The sequence below is a fragment of the Festucalex cinctus genome, chromosome 2, assembly GCF_051991245.1.
Source record: "Festucalex cinctus isolate MCC-2025b chromosome 2, RoL_Fcin_1.0, whole genome shotgun sequence".
Lineage (NCBI taxonomy): Eukaryota > Metazoa > Chordata > Actinopteri > Syngnathiformes > Syngnathidae > Festucalex > Festucalex cinctus.
The window spans coordinates 8,128,817-8,145,101 of NC_135412.1; the positions used below are offsets into that span (position 1 = coordinate 8,128,817).

At 38.0% G+C, this 16,285-nt stretch overlaps 1 protein-coding gene across 3 annotated transcripts in view; it reads left to right on the forward strand.

The window, feature by feature from the left end:
* Positions 1-16,285, forward strand: part of LOC144013573 (signal peptide, CUB and EGF-like domain-containing protein 3) — a 118,389-nt gene that overhangs the window by 22,135 nt on the left and 79,969 nt on the right. For all 3 annotated transcript variants that reach the window (XM_077512629.1, XM_077512628.1, XM_077512630.1), the window contains exons 2-3: positions 6,022-6,144; positions 12,413-12,538. In XM_077512629.1, coding sequence (XP_077368755.1) covers positions 6,022-6,144; positions 12,413-12,538 — 249 coding nt within the window. The remainder of the gene's footprint in view (positions 1-6,021; positions 6,145-12,412; positions 12,539-16,285) is intronic.

The window sequence follows — 16,285 nt, forward strand, 5'->3', positions numbered from 1 at the left end:
AATGAAAGAAACTCACTGGGAAAACCCAATCTTTCAATCTTGGGCATGAGTCAATTACCAGAGCGGCATTACTGAGCATGCGGCATTTTTTTTTTCTCAGACTCCACCAAAGGATGTATTGACTCTGACATGTTTATTTCCTTGCCAAAACAATTTGGAGCATATGCAACATTTGTTGTCCACTGGAATTCTTTCGTTCATGGGCACATACTTGCAAACAATAACTTGTCAGACGATGAGATCGGAGTTCGTGCGACTGTGTTTATTTCTATTTGTGCAGCTAACACCAAAAGCAACAGGGTAGTCGTATGTTTGCTTGGCTTCCCACCCTGCTCATTTTGGTCATTTTCATGTCACTGCAAAAAAATGTTTAGTGCTTTGGCTGGTGGTTGGCATTTCCTTTGGTGACAGATTTGAAAAATGATGTAGCTGTTATACAAATTTCCCATTTGTCATTGATTAGAGGGGATTTTGTTTTTGATGACTGGCACAACGTTACATATTCAACCGGTGTGGGTGGTTTCACCAAATACAGTCATTTTTGTTTACCTAACGGCCAAAATATGCCTGCAGAGGTTGCATAGAATGTGGAGGACTGTCACGACCACATTAAATCAACTTTCTTCTGTTTTCACTTCTTAAATGTTTGAGTACAAGCCAAAGGGCTGCAGAGCAGCAAACTTGGAAAGATAAAGTACATTTGTTGATCCAGTGGGAACATTAATAACATGAAGATAAGCAGGATTCTTGTGTGTTTCTGTCATAGTGAACGCAGGCAGGGATGCCTGCTAACAAATATGGACAGCCCACAATTTGATTTATAAAAAAAATGAAGATGTTTGACCTGATTATCCCCCTCTTAAATCCTTGGTGGGCATTTGATAGTGAGTCGAGACACATGAAATGCAACAAAAAGGCCGAGGATGGATTTTAACCTCGATTACTGGTACAGAGCTGCCAAGAAACTCGTCAAACTCTTTGACCTTGCTTCGCAGTGCAAGACGAGCATTAAGCGTATTCACTGGCACCAACAAACATGACTATTACAGTAATGAATACATTCCACATTAAAAACAACACTTCCTCTTGTGGGTTCTTTTTTTTCCTGGGAAGGCAGATGACTAAAGACCAACTCAGCCACAGTAGATGTCTTATTGTTCTCACATAATATAAATCAATACAACAACTGGGGGAGCTTCCGCATTGCTACATGGCCAGGAGGAAACTTGGCAGGAGCGGAGCCACGACCACACCGACTGCATACTGAATTCCATTTTTGCATCATACTCTCGAATGCTTTTTAGAACAATAAAATATTGAGGACAGGAATGCATCACCGCTGTACATTGTTAAAGTATTTTCTGACCTAACAGTCAATCATTTCATCTGCTGAATAATCAGGTGATTACCGTATTTTTTGGATTATACGTCGCAGTTTTTTTCATAGTTTGGCCGGGGGTGCGACTTATACTCTGGTGCGACTTATGTGTGAAATTAACACATTATTATACTTTTTCACGTTACTTTCACACTAAACCGCAAGAGGGCGCTCTAGGCCTGTGTTGATAAGTTCGACATTGCATCGTCTAACTCCCGAGTTGGGGGAGTTGTTTAAAAGTGACACAGATGATGAAGATTTCATTGGATTTAGTGATTTGGAGTGAAACTGATAGTTTGGTAAACTTATATGAATAACTTGTAGTGATGGGAACATAATTCACCCACGGAACGTTGTGACGAAGGGAGAGTTCCGGGTGGGAATGTTTTGTTATGTGGAAAAGGGGAGTTAGCCTGTTAGCTTCTAGCTGAGTGGGGAGTTGCTGTTAAGACCTCAGAAGCTGATGTCAATAAAACACCAGCCTTTCGCTTTTAATATGTTACGTCGTTACTGACATTACCAGGCATGTCAGTCATGTAACGTTAGTATACCGTACACTTATTCAGCCTGTTGTTCTCTCTTTTATTTTCATTTTAAATTGGCTTTCAAGATGACATGTATGTTTTTGGTGTTGGATTTTACCAAATAAATTTCCCCCAAAAATGCGACTTATACTCCAGTGCGACTTATATATGTTTTTTCCTTCTTAATTATGCATTTTTTGGCTGGTTCGATTTATAATCCGGAGCGACGTATAATCCGAAAAATACGGTAATCTCTGGAAATAAATCTTTTGCAGGGAGCCTGAAAACATTGGTCTCCCTATATATTCTGACCTTGGAGCTTGATGTTCTTGCTGAAGTAAAACCAACTTTAATAAACATTCATGGGACAAACTTGTTCCCATTACAGTTGCAACCGAATGCTTCACGGAGCTGCTCGAGTTTATGATTACGATCGTGCAAGCATTCTGCATTGTTACTGTGCTCGTCACCTCAGCAGACCTCGTGTCCTCCAGGAATAGGCAATGTGCTAAGCATGAGGGGTTTATGTTGCAGGTCATTTCCCAGTGGGATCTGCCGGCTCCTGCAGAGGGCTTGTGATAAGAGTGGATATTGGAAGCTATGTAAACCTTATTAAACTGCCCTTCCCCGATGTGCAGAGGGGTAATCCTGAACACCTGGGCTAGTTAGCTAGGATTTGGCTGGATTAGGGGTTCCGTAAAGGCGGACCTGACCGTGCATCTGCTTGAATCCATTTCCATGCTTATCTTTTCACATTCGCACCCCAAATATTCAGGCTGCTGCAATTAAAACTTTCAATGGAATACTTGAATGAAATGCCTTGCTTTATTTGAAATGTGCATATCTTTTTAATGTCAGCTGATGTTTACTTAAATTTACAAAGTATTGATCAATCACTTTTTTTTGGGGGGGGGGGGGGGGGACGGGGGATCACTTACCATTTCAGTCTTTTTATCCCCATGGAGTGTGAATTTTCAAATGCGTACCATCAATTTCTGCCTGCTTCATTTACCAAGTAAACCATACTAAATATTCTACATTCAATGTCATTAAATATTCAAAAACGAGCATGACCATTGACGTCATCATCGAGAGTACAGGTAGTATACCTAGCGAGTTGTGAGTTGATCTGGTTTTCTTATTGCGGCTGAAGTTGATGCAAGACGCTCTCCTCTGTTGATTGGCCGCTGCATGTTTTATCTCAGCCACAGTGTACACAGGATCAAACTTTAAATTCAGCACTCTCAACACACTCTCAGTCGACAATTCAGTGTCACGCAGCTCGGCAAGGGCCAATAGAATCTGACGGTATGATAGGCGCAGAATTGTTATAGTTTTGGAATTTTTCATTTTAGTTAGTTTTTATTTCGTTTTGAGTTTTTTTTTGTTTTTTTTTCAATTTAGTTTTAATTCATTTTCAGGGTGGTTTTGTTAGTTTTTATTAGTTTTAGTTATTTGATAAATGCTCAGTTTTAGTTTAGGTATAGTTAGTTTTACTTAAAAAAAAAAAAAAAAAAAGTGTACTTGTGCGCAATATTCAAAACCACCATGGGAGCGACGTCATCTGAAGGTGCTTTTCTATTGGCTGCTGCTAGAAGATGTCACTTCTGTGTGACACATTTTCAATCGTACTTATTCCAGTTAATATCAAAATAAATCCACTTAAATTCATATTTAAAATCAACCCCAAAGGCTCATGCATTAAATTAATGACCAACGATGAAAATGAATGATATTTTTGCTTAGTTTTAGTTGTGTAAACATAAAATGTAGTTTTTTTTTAAAAAGCATTTTCGTTTTTATTTTATTTTGTTAATGAAATTGTTATTTGAATTTTAGTTTGTTTTTTTTCTTGTTAGTTTTAGTTAACTAAAATAACCTTGGATAGGCGTGAGCAAAAAAAAATCATGTATGAAAGTACCACAGCATTAAAGTTTCAATTCTAAAATGACCGTGTTTGAAATATTTGGGTCAATTAAAACATTTTATTCCATTGAACACAAAACATTTTATTTTTAAATAAAATATTGATCTGTGATTGGCTGGCAACCAGTTCAGGAAAATGGATGGATGTATAAAATATTATTTGGTATGGTAGAAACATACCATGTTTAAACGAATAAATAAATAAATAAATATTCTTCTGATGTAATTCTTCTTAGTAAGTCAGAATGTCCCATCCTCTGTGAACTATTTTTACACCAGATTCGTGTGCTACTCATGTTGTCCTTGGGTTAACTAGTATCAGAACAATGCACATCAGCAAAAAGTCTTCTGTGTTTGCGCAGTGTCTATTTTGTCTTGCTCCCTGCCTCCTCATCCGATGTGCGTAACCATAGATATTTACACTAGATGGCTTAAGGCGGAGTCTGCAGCGTCGTCACTAGTTGGCCATTTTAGGACAGAGGACTGCTCTGGTGCGCTGTGCTGTCATCGGTGGTAAGGTGGAGCTACCCACTTAAATACTGAAATAATTCTCGACGGATTTACTAATGGATCGTTTATTACAAACTTTATTCACGTGGCTATGATTCAGGCTAAATGTTTAAATTGCAGATATAATTTTTTTTAAACGCAGCATAGTTGTTTGTGTCATCTGTGTGTAACAACAAAAATAAAAATTGATTGAGAATTTACAAAGTCCGTGCTCCATTGACTGTAATGTTAGGAGTGAATAAGCAGCTGTGTCCCAAGATGGCCGCCATGTGATGTGTTACTTTACATTGACTCACAATGCGCATGAGCTATCTAGTTTGTGTGTAACTGCTCACACCTCGTCTCTTTGATTGCCGAGAAGGAAGGACAAAAAGTTAATTTGGAGCAAATAACTTCTAAACAGGTGGCTCATTTACTAATATCTGCAAAAAGCCGATCATTGTGCCCTCCTTATAGCTAAGTCACTTCAACTTTTCTGCTCACAGTCAGTATTAGCAGTTATTGAAACCTTGACTTTTTAATGGTAAACCGTCAACCCAATACAGTAATTGGTCCATTTTTAGTAGAGCTGGCTTGTACAATGTAGTCTTGCTTTAAAAACGTCTGGGTTTAGTTTCCCTTTAATGGTCATTTTTAGTGATGCAGGTGACTAATTGCTTCTTCAGATCTTTAAAGTCCAACTACTGTTTGCATTTTAGTGAGTGTATTTTTATTTGCTGAAGGGTTGTGGTTGATTATGGTCTTCGGTCCAGTCTTCAAAGTCTTAAAAAAAATCTAAACATAAAACAGCAAAAGTGAATGGATTTTACCATGCATGCTAAATGCCCACACACGCACATGCTAATTGCTGGCTCATTGAACTGTGAATGCTGTGTAAACTCATGAATTTTTAGTGTCACATCCCACTGACAGCATTTGCACTACATTAGCTTTGAGACTAGTAGCAGTTGGCAGCAACTAGCCCGGATGACGTTTATATATATTTTTTAGTTGGTTTTATGTTGTTTGCTGAATCAAACCATGACTGTTTGTTGTTATAACCACAAATTAAATAGAATTATAAAGTGAGTTGCATTTTACACTTTCACTATTTCAATATTTTGTAAAGATGTTTCTTGGTCAAATGATCCATTATTTTTATTCAGCAGTGGGCCCTAAAAACGATACATTTCGTTTGTTGATTAATGCAATTTTGGCTCAATTTAAACGATTATCTTACCACTGACCAATGAAGAGTAAGTCGGACATAAATGACCAATCATTTGTTGTGTAGCCAGCTAATATATACTATAGTCTTTCATGTTGAGTCACATGCATGAAGATTGGCCCTAAAGAGAAAGTCAAGCTAGAGGGCAGCGGAATAATACAATACACATAAAGTATACACTACTACTTTTTTTTTTTTTTTTTTTTTAATCATCTCCCAAAAGGAATACATCTGGTCTTTCATTCTCATCAACCCTAAACTATAAAGCTAATAAAGCTCTTCAAACTTTTGCTTGTCATCACCTGTACCAACTTAGGGGCCAACCAATGCCCATACTTTTATGTAAATCCAACATACTCTTTTGCTGCTAGATGTGGGAAATAAAATAAAATAAAATAAAATAAGCTAAAATAGCTTCACATGGATTTTCTTTTCTGTGGAGGGATCCACTTAACAACTTCTTTCTTCCTTTCTAGATGTGGACGAGTGTGCAGAGGCGCTTGACAATTGCAGCATCGACGCCATCTGCCAGAACACACTGAAATCCTACAAATGTATCTGCAAGTCGGGATATAAAGGAGATGGCAAACATTGTGAAGGTAAAGTGTTTCAATTTGGGACTATGGAGAGAACTTTTACTGAAAAAGACATGCGTCTAATGTTGATTTGCTTTATTGATTGCAAAACTCTGTACACTTAGTTTGATAAGAGCTTCTGCCGCACTCCGTATTTGCCATGAGAGCAAAAGAGAAACGAGGGGGTGAGAAGTGGACAGAGGATGAGAAAAGCCAGTTGCCGAGTGCTCCTTTATGACAAGATGAAATGAAGCAGTAAATTTCCTATACACATGTTGGACAGAATTAAGACTGCAGCTGAAATAGCAGTCAGAGGTACAGCCAAGCAGTCAGGGTTATTTCCAGCAGGGGTTTTTGAAGACTTTCCCTCCCTCCCAAACTCAAACACACTGGATCAGGATATTCCACAAATCTTATTTGTGTTATTACAAAGCCATAATCACAATGTTTTCTTTTTTTTATTACTGACTGAGTGACGGCCATGGCCTTTTGCCTGTTGGCCATCGGAGTTGATTTGTGAAGACTTGGTAAAATATGTGCAGTGTTCAGTCTTCATCAATCAGAGGATTAGGGTTCGCAGACAGTTCTAAAATATTGATATTTTTGCACAGCAAGTTCAATTTAATGATAAGGTAGTTGCTTCAGTTTAATATAAGTGACGAGATTCAACTAGCAACACACTGTGACCACTTTTAAAAAACAATATGAGAGCTGTATCATCATATTGCTACCTCCATTATTTACTTGACTCAAATGACAGCAAGAAACACATTGCATCACCTTCTCAAACTAATTCATACCATATTGGATTGAGTAGTAGTTCATTGTGGATATCATTATATTGTGCAAGTAATCATAATGTGGCTGCTCTGTTTACAGTGGACATAAAAGATTGTAAATAATTTATTTTCAGGTCTTTCGGTGGATGATTCCTTAACTCATTCACTTCCAGCCATTTTCACTTTTGTCTGATTTTGCAAGGCCCACAGAAAATTGTTCTATTGTTCTAAAAACATGGAACCTATCAAACTAAAGATTAGAGTCTCTTCTTTCATCAGGAAAAAAAGTATATTTGTATCTGATTCCGTTTTACACCAATTAGCATTAGAATATAGCTACATTATTATTATTCAAAAACTTGTTTAAAACACTGGGGAAAAGGAAATGGCCCTGGTTAATCTCTTATACTCTGCTGCCACCTGGAGGCCGTTTTTGAAATAACTACCATTGCTTCAACCGTTCTCTTTAGTTCGGAGGCTGCATCAAAGCCTTCTCTATGCTCTAGCATTAAAAAAAAAAAAAAAAAAAAGTGTATATATACCTTTTTGGGACCATGGCAAAATTTAAAATAGAACGTTTTTGGAAGCAAATGAGTTAATGAGGAAGTCAACCCAAAAATATATATTTTTTAAAAATATTTCAATTTAACCACTCAAATATTTAGTCATAGTATTTAATTTGGGACGTAGGTGTAGAGGTGGAAGGTTGGAAGGTAAATTGCATGAAATCTGGAGATTGACTTGGCCAGTCTAAAATCTTCCATTTCTTGTTCCTGATGACCTCCTCTATGTTTTGAATCATATAGGAGAATAGCACTATCAGTTTGGTCACTATTTCCTTTATATTTGCAGCTAAAATATTTGTGGAGGCTTGTCAGTTCATTTTGCGTACGCCTTTCATCATGTGTTAGGTGTTGCATCAAGAAAGAGCTTTTCCTAGGAGAAACCCTGCGAACACTATACCTTGACTTTTGAATCCACAATTTGTTTCACAGATGAGCTTGCATGTTAGGGACCAAGAGTAGATCCTGAACTCTGGCCGTTCCATCACTTTGATAAAGGTTAATCTTTGTATCATTAGTCCATAAAACTTTGTATTTTTGAGGCTTGTCTCTGTAGCTTTATCATGCTTTGCCTTCCTGTTCTTCCTGCTATTTAGTGGTTTACATCTTCTACTAGTGTCACCTCCGTACTTCGACTGTGTAGTAGACTGTGATACTTAAACTCCTGCCTTCTGGATGTTGTTGCTGATATCATTAGAGTTACTTTAGGACATTCTTTACAGCTCTCAAAATGTCATCAGCTGCTGTTGCTTTCCTTGATGTGCTGACTTAATGGGCCTCATTCACTAATAAATGGGGAGAAGTTCTTACTCTGCACACAAGTTGAGTGTATTCGCCCCAGATAAGAATCCATTGTAAATGACGGCCCGTGGCGTGCACTTTCTTTTGCCCTATAAAGGGACATCCGTTTGACGGCATCTCAGCCAATGCCAAAAGTTTATGACATAAGAGGCCCAAAATGTCTATAACCTTCTTAATCTTTATCCTATTTTCAAAAGGTTCGTATCATCGGAATGTGAACACAGAAATTGACAACATAAAATGATGATCAAGCAAAGATGCTCAAGCATTTTTAACTCTTTTACTGCCACACGTTATTAAAAAAACAACCCCCAATGCCAGCGGATTTAGAGCATTTTAACTAATTTTTCGAAGCAAACAGAATATTGTGTTTGTTTGTTTTTTGCTCCATAAACAACATGGGTAGCACATGAAAGATCGCATTCCATTCTTTCATTAGAAAAAAAGTATGTTTCTACCTTCTTCCGTTCTTTAGTAATCACCATTTGAAAATAGGTCATTTGAGATTTGAAAAGAAACGATACATTTCCTCCACAACAGTGACTTTGATACTAATATTTTTTGTTTAGTGACACACTGTCAAATTAGGTTTAATGTTACAAAGGCTTTGATGATTCACGTCAGCCTTGAAGACGTTCTATTTCATCAGATTGCGTCATGTTTCATTCATGTAATTCGCAGCTCTAGTTAGGGCCCGAGCAGCTACCGCTGCCATCTGCTGGCCATAGTTAGTGGGTGTTTTTGATTTCACAACTCATTGACCCGGTTGCGCGGCACTTGGACGTTGCACTGACCACTGATATATTCACACACACAAAAAAAAAGTAGTTGACGTCACTTAACGTTTATGGCGGCATACATCGTGATTTCACTAAACGTTATTAAACGCTTTTGGCGGTCAAAGAGTTAAATCATTCTTAAGTTAAACCCAAACAATCATCGGAAAAAATTATTAAGAGCGAAAATTAAGAGAGAAAATTAATTAAGAGCCGAGAGTGAACAAACACTGCACAGGTTGTTGTAGTAAGGAATGAATATAGCACAACAAAGAGTTGGCATAGTGGGCAGAATACATGAAATTAGTGTTGAAACCAGTGACAGAAAATATATATAGGTCACAGGCAAGCCTGCTTGTGTGTATGCCTTTGATTTTTGTCAATTGTAAATGTCAGGAAATGTTGCTTTGTCGTGTGCATGTAGACTTGATCAATAAAAGAACTTTGAAGATTAACCAGGAAATGCAAGCAGTCCGATGCCTTTTTCACGCGTGCGATCAAAGTGTATTCGCTCAATCTGCTCATTGAGTGAAAATTGCAGATGCTCACACAGCGGCGGATTCATTTAAATACGCGCATACGTGCGCGTGAAGGGCATCAGGCTGAAAGTGTCCTTCGCGTTTAACTCATCAGCAAATGGGGGATTTAAATTCTGATTGTTAAAATCATTATTATAGATTATAGAAATAAAAGCAGTTTCAATACATTGTGTATGTTGGGCAAAAAGGAAAGCTAATTCATCATAATTTGTGTGTATGCAAGGTCTGAGTGGGTTGTAGATGTTTGAAGAATCCGTCCAAATTTAAGTGCGTATGCGTGTGTACATACGGTGAATGAGGCCCAAGTGTCTTGATGGTTTCTTCTTCAGAACATTAGAAATTGTTGGACTGGATATGGCCACTTTCTGTTTTTTTTTTTTTTTTTTTTTGCCACATGACAATCAATAGCTTATTTTTGACGCATCAACAGCTCTCTGATTTTCATGTTGGTTACGTCTTTAAACAAAACTAGAGCTGTCAAACGATTACATTTTTTAATCAGATTAATCACATTGTAGAATTTTGATTAATCATGATTAATCACTGACTTAAAAAAGCTTTTTTTCCCCCATTTTTTACCGCTGCTCACGCTCATCCTGCTTTTTCTAATCAATTAATTATTTGCATAATTTAAAATGGGGAAAAAATGACCTACAGCATATGTAAACATTTATTAAGTGATTTACTTTAATGCATGTAGTTATGTTTATTGCTCAAAATCCAACAGCTACCTTTAATGTAACCATCTACTGTCGGCTAAAAAGGATAATCTGCGGTCAAAATTAATAGTGTGATTAATCTGTGGTAATGCAATGATTAATGCGATAATTTTTTGTGATTAATTAAGTAGTTAACACTTTCACTTTGACAGCACTAAACAAAACCCAAATTATTCAGCATTATTTATTGTTTGAACATAACAGAACCCACTTGGGCAACAAAACACAACTATCAGGCACAAGTTTCGATGTTTTTGCTCACATGAAAAATGGATGTTGTTCAACTTGTGTATCATATCTAGATGAGCATACCTGGGAATACGAGTTGAAATGTTAATCTGTTGTCTCATATTAATCTTGGGATGTCAACTCAATTTACAACCAAAAATAAACCCATTCGGAGGGGAGTGTGTATGATTGCGAACCACGTCTTCATGCTGCGACTAGCAAAGCTTAGAATACCGAGCGAGCAGAATCTGTTTTTCATGTACGTGTTCCAAGTCAAAAGAGGAGCGGGAGAGCGATGGGCAATTTTGTGCTGAGCTTGGCGAACGGCGCTGATGTGTGGGAAGAAGAGACGTGGGGAGCAGAGAGTGTTCCTTTGTCTTGGTCCCATCCCTCCGCTGTCAAGTCTAATTAAGCCTTGAGAGCGGCAGCCTCAAAGAGAAGCTGAACGACCAGGATCATAGGGCCTAAATGGGCCAGCAAGTGCTGAGTGGATGTGCACAGTGTTCGCAATCCGTCGTGTCCCGGTCTTCTCAGTGGGGCCCCGCAGCCATCATCATAACTATTACAGACAACCTCACTCCCACTGTCAAACCAATCTGCCATCTTTCTGTAAACGTCATCCTCCGCTCCGTTTTTATGGGACACATTTCTTTGCTTGTCGCACTTGTGAATTTACTTTGTGGCGTTAATGGTTATTTCGTATGCACCGTTTTACCCTTTGTAACCTTATTACCATTAACAATGCAGAGAAGATTCCTCTCTGGCGACAGCTGCACACTGAATTTTGATTTTTTTTTTTATTCTTGCATGTCTTCAGTACCGATACCACTCGTACTTTTGATACATTAAAAAAAACAAAAAAAACAGATAAATCTAAAGGCAGACCTATATATCCCAGTACAGTGTTATATATATATATATATATATATATATATATATATATATATATATATAAAAAACAGAGTTCACTTTTTGTGGCCTCACTGTTTCGCGGATTTTTTTTTTGTGTGCAATTTTCCATGCATTTTTTTTTATTTTTTATTTTTAACAGTAATGTACCTATTTTATAAAATTTCTGAAGGTTTGAACATTGAGATTGAGTGAGAAATGTGAGAAAATGTAAATGCCTCGATGAGAAAAGTCGATATACTGTGTGGTGAGATTTTTTCGAGCCTGAAAACATTTATAATAAAAAATATAAACATTAAGCTCCCATTATACACAACAAAGATGGCTGATTACAATAAATTAGTTGTTGTTCTGGTTAACACAGTCAGTTGAAATCACATTGTGCTATGTAAAATTACTTTTTTTTTTAATAACAAAATTAATGTTTAAATAAACAAATAATTATCTATTGAACTTGATGTCAACTTGACGGCGTGTTGCTGAGTTGACGTCTGTAACAAGTCAAGTCAGCCGTTACGCCGTGACGCAACTTGAAAATAAGTGATGTCTATATATTATTGGTATGCTAAGGTTTATTTTGAAGTTGGCCTTCTCACCTCGTGTTACCATCATGAACATGTGCTGCTGCAGCTGGCTTGGCTGTCTTCCTAACAGTGTACGCTAAATAAGTGGATACCCAAAGCATAAAAAAAAAATGCCTGGAAAAAAAAATTGATTTAACCTGCACAGCCCAAAAAGGCAACGTGGGTCTCCATTGGCTCCAATGGGCTTGGACGCGGTGACCCAAGACAGGGAAAAGAAGCTAACCCTGTTTAAAATTCACTACTTTCAAAATACTGCCTTGCTAGAGATGCAATAATTATATGTAGAAGACATTATTGTCAAGGCACCACTTCTGCTATCAAAATCATCCAGTTATGAACTGGGACATGACGTGTCTGCTCTAATGTCTTCATTTGTTGTTGTTGATTTTTGCAGATGTCGACGAGTGTGCGACCGAATACAATGGTGGCTGTGTCCATGAGTGCATCAACATTCCGGGAAATTACAGGTGCACATGCTATGATGGCTTCCGCTTGGCACATGATGGGCACAATTGTCTAGGTGAGTGTGTGATTTGTGTGGGGGTGCGTGGGTGTGTGTGTGGGTGTGCGTGTATGAGCAAGGGTTGGCGTGTGCATGCGTGCGTGCGTGTGTGTGCGTGTGAATATGTTTGAGATATTTCCTCTGTTTTCACCAAGTGAATTGTCTTTCATAGTTATGGCAGAAAACTTTGTTATATATTGATTAGAGGTGTGAGTAGATTAAATATGGTTTGTGCAAGTCACAAGTAAGTCTGAAGTCATAATCTTCAAGTTTCAGTCAAGTCTAAGGTGGCCAGATTTTCACAATCAAAAACCAAGACACCACAAGTTCGCTGTAAATAAATAATTGCATCACCTACAACTAGACAAAAAAACAAAACACATTTCCACTTATTAATAAGTTTTTAGACAATCAACTTTTTTTTGTATTTACATTTCAATTTTGCTAAGAAGCACACTGTTTTCCTCTCTAGACATATTAGTGAGATTTTAGACAACTGTTTCCTGATAGAGATTGGTCGATGAGATGAAGTGACGTCAAAAGCGCAGTAGCGATATTGCCAGCTAAAATGGCACATTTGAATAAGCCTGGTTTGTTAAAAAGACATCAGGCAACTGTCAGGATGTCATTATCAAATTGTGCAATCGAAAGTTGGTTATCTGCCAATGATGGGCCGAAGTAGCGACGGTTTAGCCCGCCTATGCAAATTTAGATTTAATTTATATCGAAGATTATCAACTGTAACCCAACCATAATTGAGAACACCTCTTTTCAAGAATGCATTTGAAGCACGTTGCTGTTGACCACAGTCTCTTCTGTGAGTAAAAATGACTTTGTGGGCCAAACTTTTTTGTTTGTCGTTGGTGTTTCCCAGTAATAAGCAAGGAAAATGGTGGTGACTTCTCTCAAACTAGAGACATGCAAGTGCAAGGCAGAGTTAATCTATCGCTGTTGAGGTGATCTAACTCTACCGTATTTTTCGGATTATATGTCGCTCCGGATTATAAATCGAACCAGCCAAAAAATGCATAAATAAGAAGGAAAAAACATATACGTTGCACTGGAGTATAAGTCGCATTTTTGGGGGAAATTTATTTGGTAAAATCCAACACCAAAAACATACATGTCATCTTGAAAGGCAATTTAAAAATAAATAAAAATAAAAGCGAGAACAACAGGCTGAATAAGCGTACGGTATACAAACGTTACATGACTGACATGCCTGGTAATGTCAGTAACGACGTAACATATTAAGAGTTTGTAGCGAGCAGTGACGGGAGTCGGAGGCGGAGTGTTGAAGCACGTAGCGAAAGGCTGGCGTTTTATTGACATCAGCTTCTGAGGTCTTAACAGCAACTCCCCACTCAGCTAGAAGCTAACAGGCTAACTCCCCTTTTCCACATAACAAAACCTTCCCACCCGGAACTCTCCCTTCGTCCCAACGTTCCGTGGGTGAATTATGTTCCCATCACTACAAGTTATTCATATTCAACTATCAGTTTCACTCCAAATCACTAAATCCAATGAAATCTTCATCCTCGGTGTCACTTTTAAACAACTCCCCAAACTCGGGAGGTAGACGATGCAATGTTGAACTTATCAACACAGGCCTAGAGCGCCCTCTTGCAGTTTAGTGTGAAAATAACATGTGAAATGATAGAATAATGTTAATAATTTCACAGATAAGTCGCACCAGAGTATAAGTCGCACCCCCGGCCAAACTATGAAAAAAACTGCGACTTATAATCCGAAAAATACGGTACTCTGGACACTATTTACGTTTATTACATGTATAATATACATGCCATAACATGAAAATGTAGTCACCCTTAAAGAATTTATGGTGTGAACAAGACCTGCATTTCTCCTTTGTCCACTGAACTTTAATACAGTCACTCACTTGGGTAGCTCATTTACAACTATAGTACAGTGAAACATAACAATTGACCTTTTCATCATTAAAGTTTCATAAAAATAAAACATAAAAACATCCACTAAAAATGATTGGAATCGTCTGTATTTATAGTGTAAATAAGAAATAAACCACAACCCATGATTCCCAAAATATTATACTGGTGGTGCAAAGCAAGGAACATTTGACTGCACAGTAAAGCATAAGAGTAACATCAATGAAACATGTTTTGCTGGTCTTTGTGAATAATAGCATGCAGTTGCCAGTTTTAAGTGTAAACAATGTAAAACTAAACAGAATGACAATCAAGTCATGTAGTTCAAACCAAGTCCTAAAATTGGAGACTTGAGTCTGACTTGAGTCCTTTACTTGTGATATTGATCTTTTGTCTAGAGGACACATTAACCAATCCGGCTACATACATTTATTGTTTTGCATCACAAGTGCTAATATTGTATATGCCCCAGGACTGAATGAGCTCTTATTTGAATGCCTGCATGAGATATTAGAAATTTACTCATTTCACAAAGCATGTACCATAGTCTTGTCTTGTCTGGTTTCACCTACAGAAAGAAAAGACTTCTCATTTTAATTAGCTTGACAAAAAAATAGAGTGAATTTATGAAGGGCTTGACCCTGAGCTCAGAGCTCTGAGTGAGCCACCGGGCCAGTGTACTTTCCCACGGTTTAATATTTCACCAGTGCGCTGTGTAAATTAGCCTTACTGAAAATGTTTTAAAAGTCTATTAAATAATGCGTCTCTTGTTGCTAAACATAGACATCACCCCTGCTTTGGGTTATCCACCTGACCTACATCTTTTGATTAAATCCAAGTGCACTTGGGAGCTCCATCTGCTTCATGCTTTTAGCCTTAGCCAGCACTCGTCACTTCGATGAGGAAATGTAACCGGTTACTAGATAGAGGAGAGCTCACATTCAGGCCATTATTCATGGACAGTCAGCTTTTATATGTGGACACACAAAGTGGCACGGTCGCATGAGCCTCATCAATCATTTAGTTAAAGTGCAGTGATGCCGGGATTAAGGTAACCCTTATGATCAAATCCAGAAAATGCAGGTGATTTTCATTAAACTAACTAAACTAACGATACCAAATGTCATGTTTAACGACATCCTGCAAATGCCTGAATTGTCATTCGGATTCATGCATTACTCTGTGAAATAAAGGAAATCTCGCATCTCGTGTACAAACCTCACTGGCATCAGTACCAGAAGTTCAACGGGTTCTTCAACGGTTCTATTGTGTGCTCCACCCCTCAACAAAGAAATGTGTTGCGGTGCTTCTTCAACAGAGGTAACCAGTTGTGACTGTGCGAGGCCGCCATGGTTTTCTATTACTCCCACAGTCTACTCATAGCATTTCCCTTCTTTGCTTTCCCTCACTCGCTCCCCTCTCGGTGTATCTCACTTGGATCTGCAGTGCAGGGCTATTTTCCAAGCCATTTAGAAACTGCACCCAGTTGTGAGTGGATCATTTGATGTACCGAGGATTAGCTCCTGACTTGCGTGCAGGTGTGTAATTGCGGTTGTATGACGATTACATCAAACAGTCTGGTCCATCAGTCGTTTTTTTTCATATAGTTTGTCCCCATAAATCAGGCGCCATCAAATCAAGACAGCTTTTAAATTTGGCGTCCTTGTAGAGTTTATCCTTTCCACGATGGACCTGCAGTATGTACAGACGCTTCAGTTTTAATTGACACTCTCTAAGAGGGAGTCATTTAACTGTATATTGATTATTATTGTGATTGTACAGTAATTTGCTTAGATATGGAACTTTAGTGCTGTCCACAATATTTGTAATGGCGGACAAGAATTGTTCGCTAAGTAAG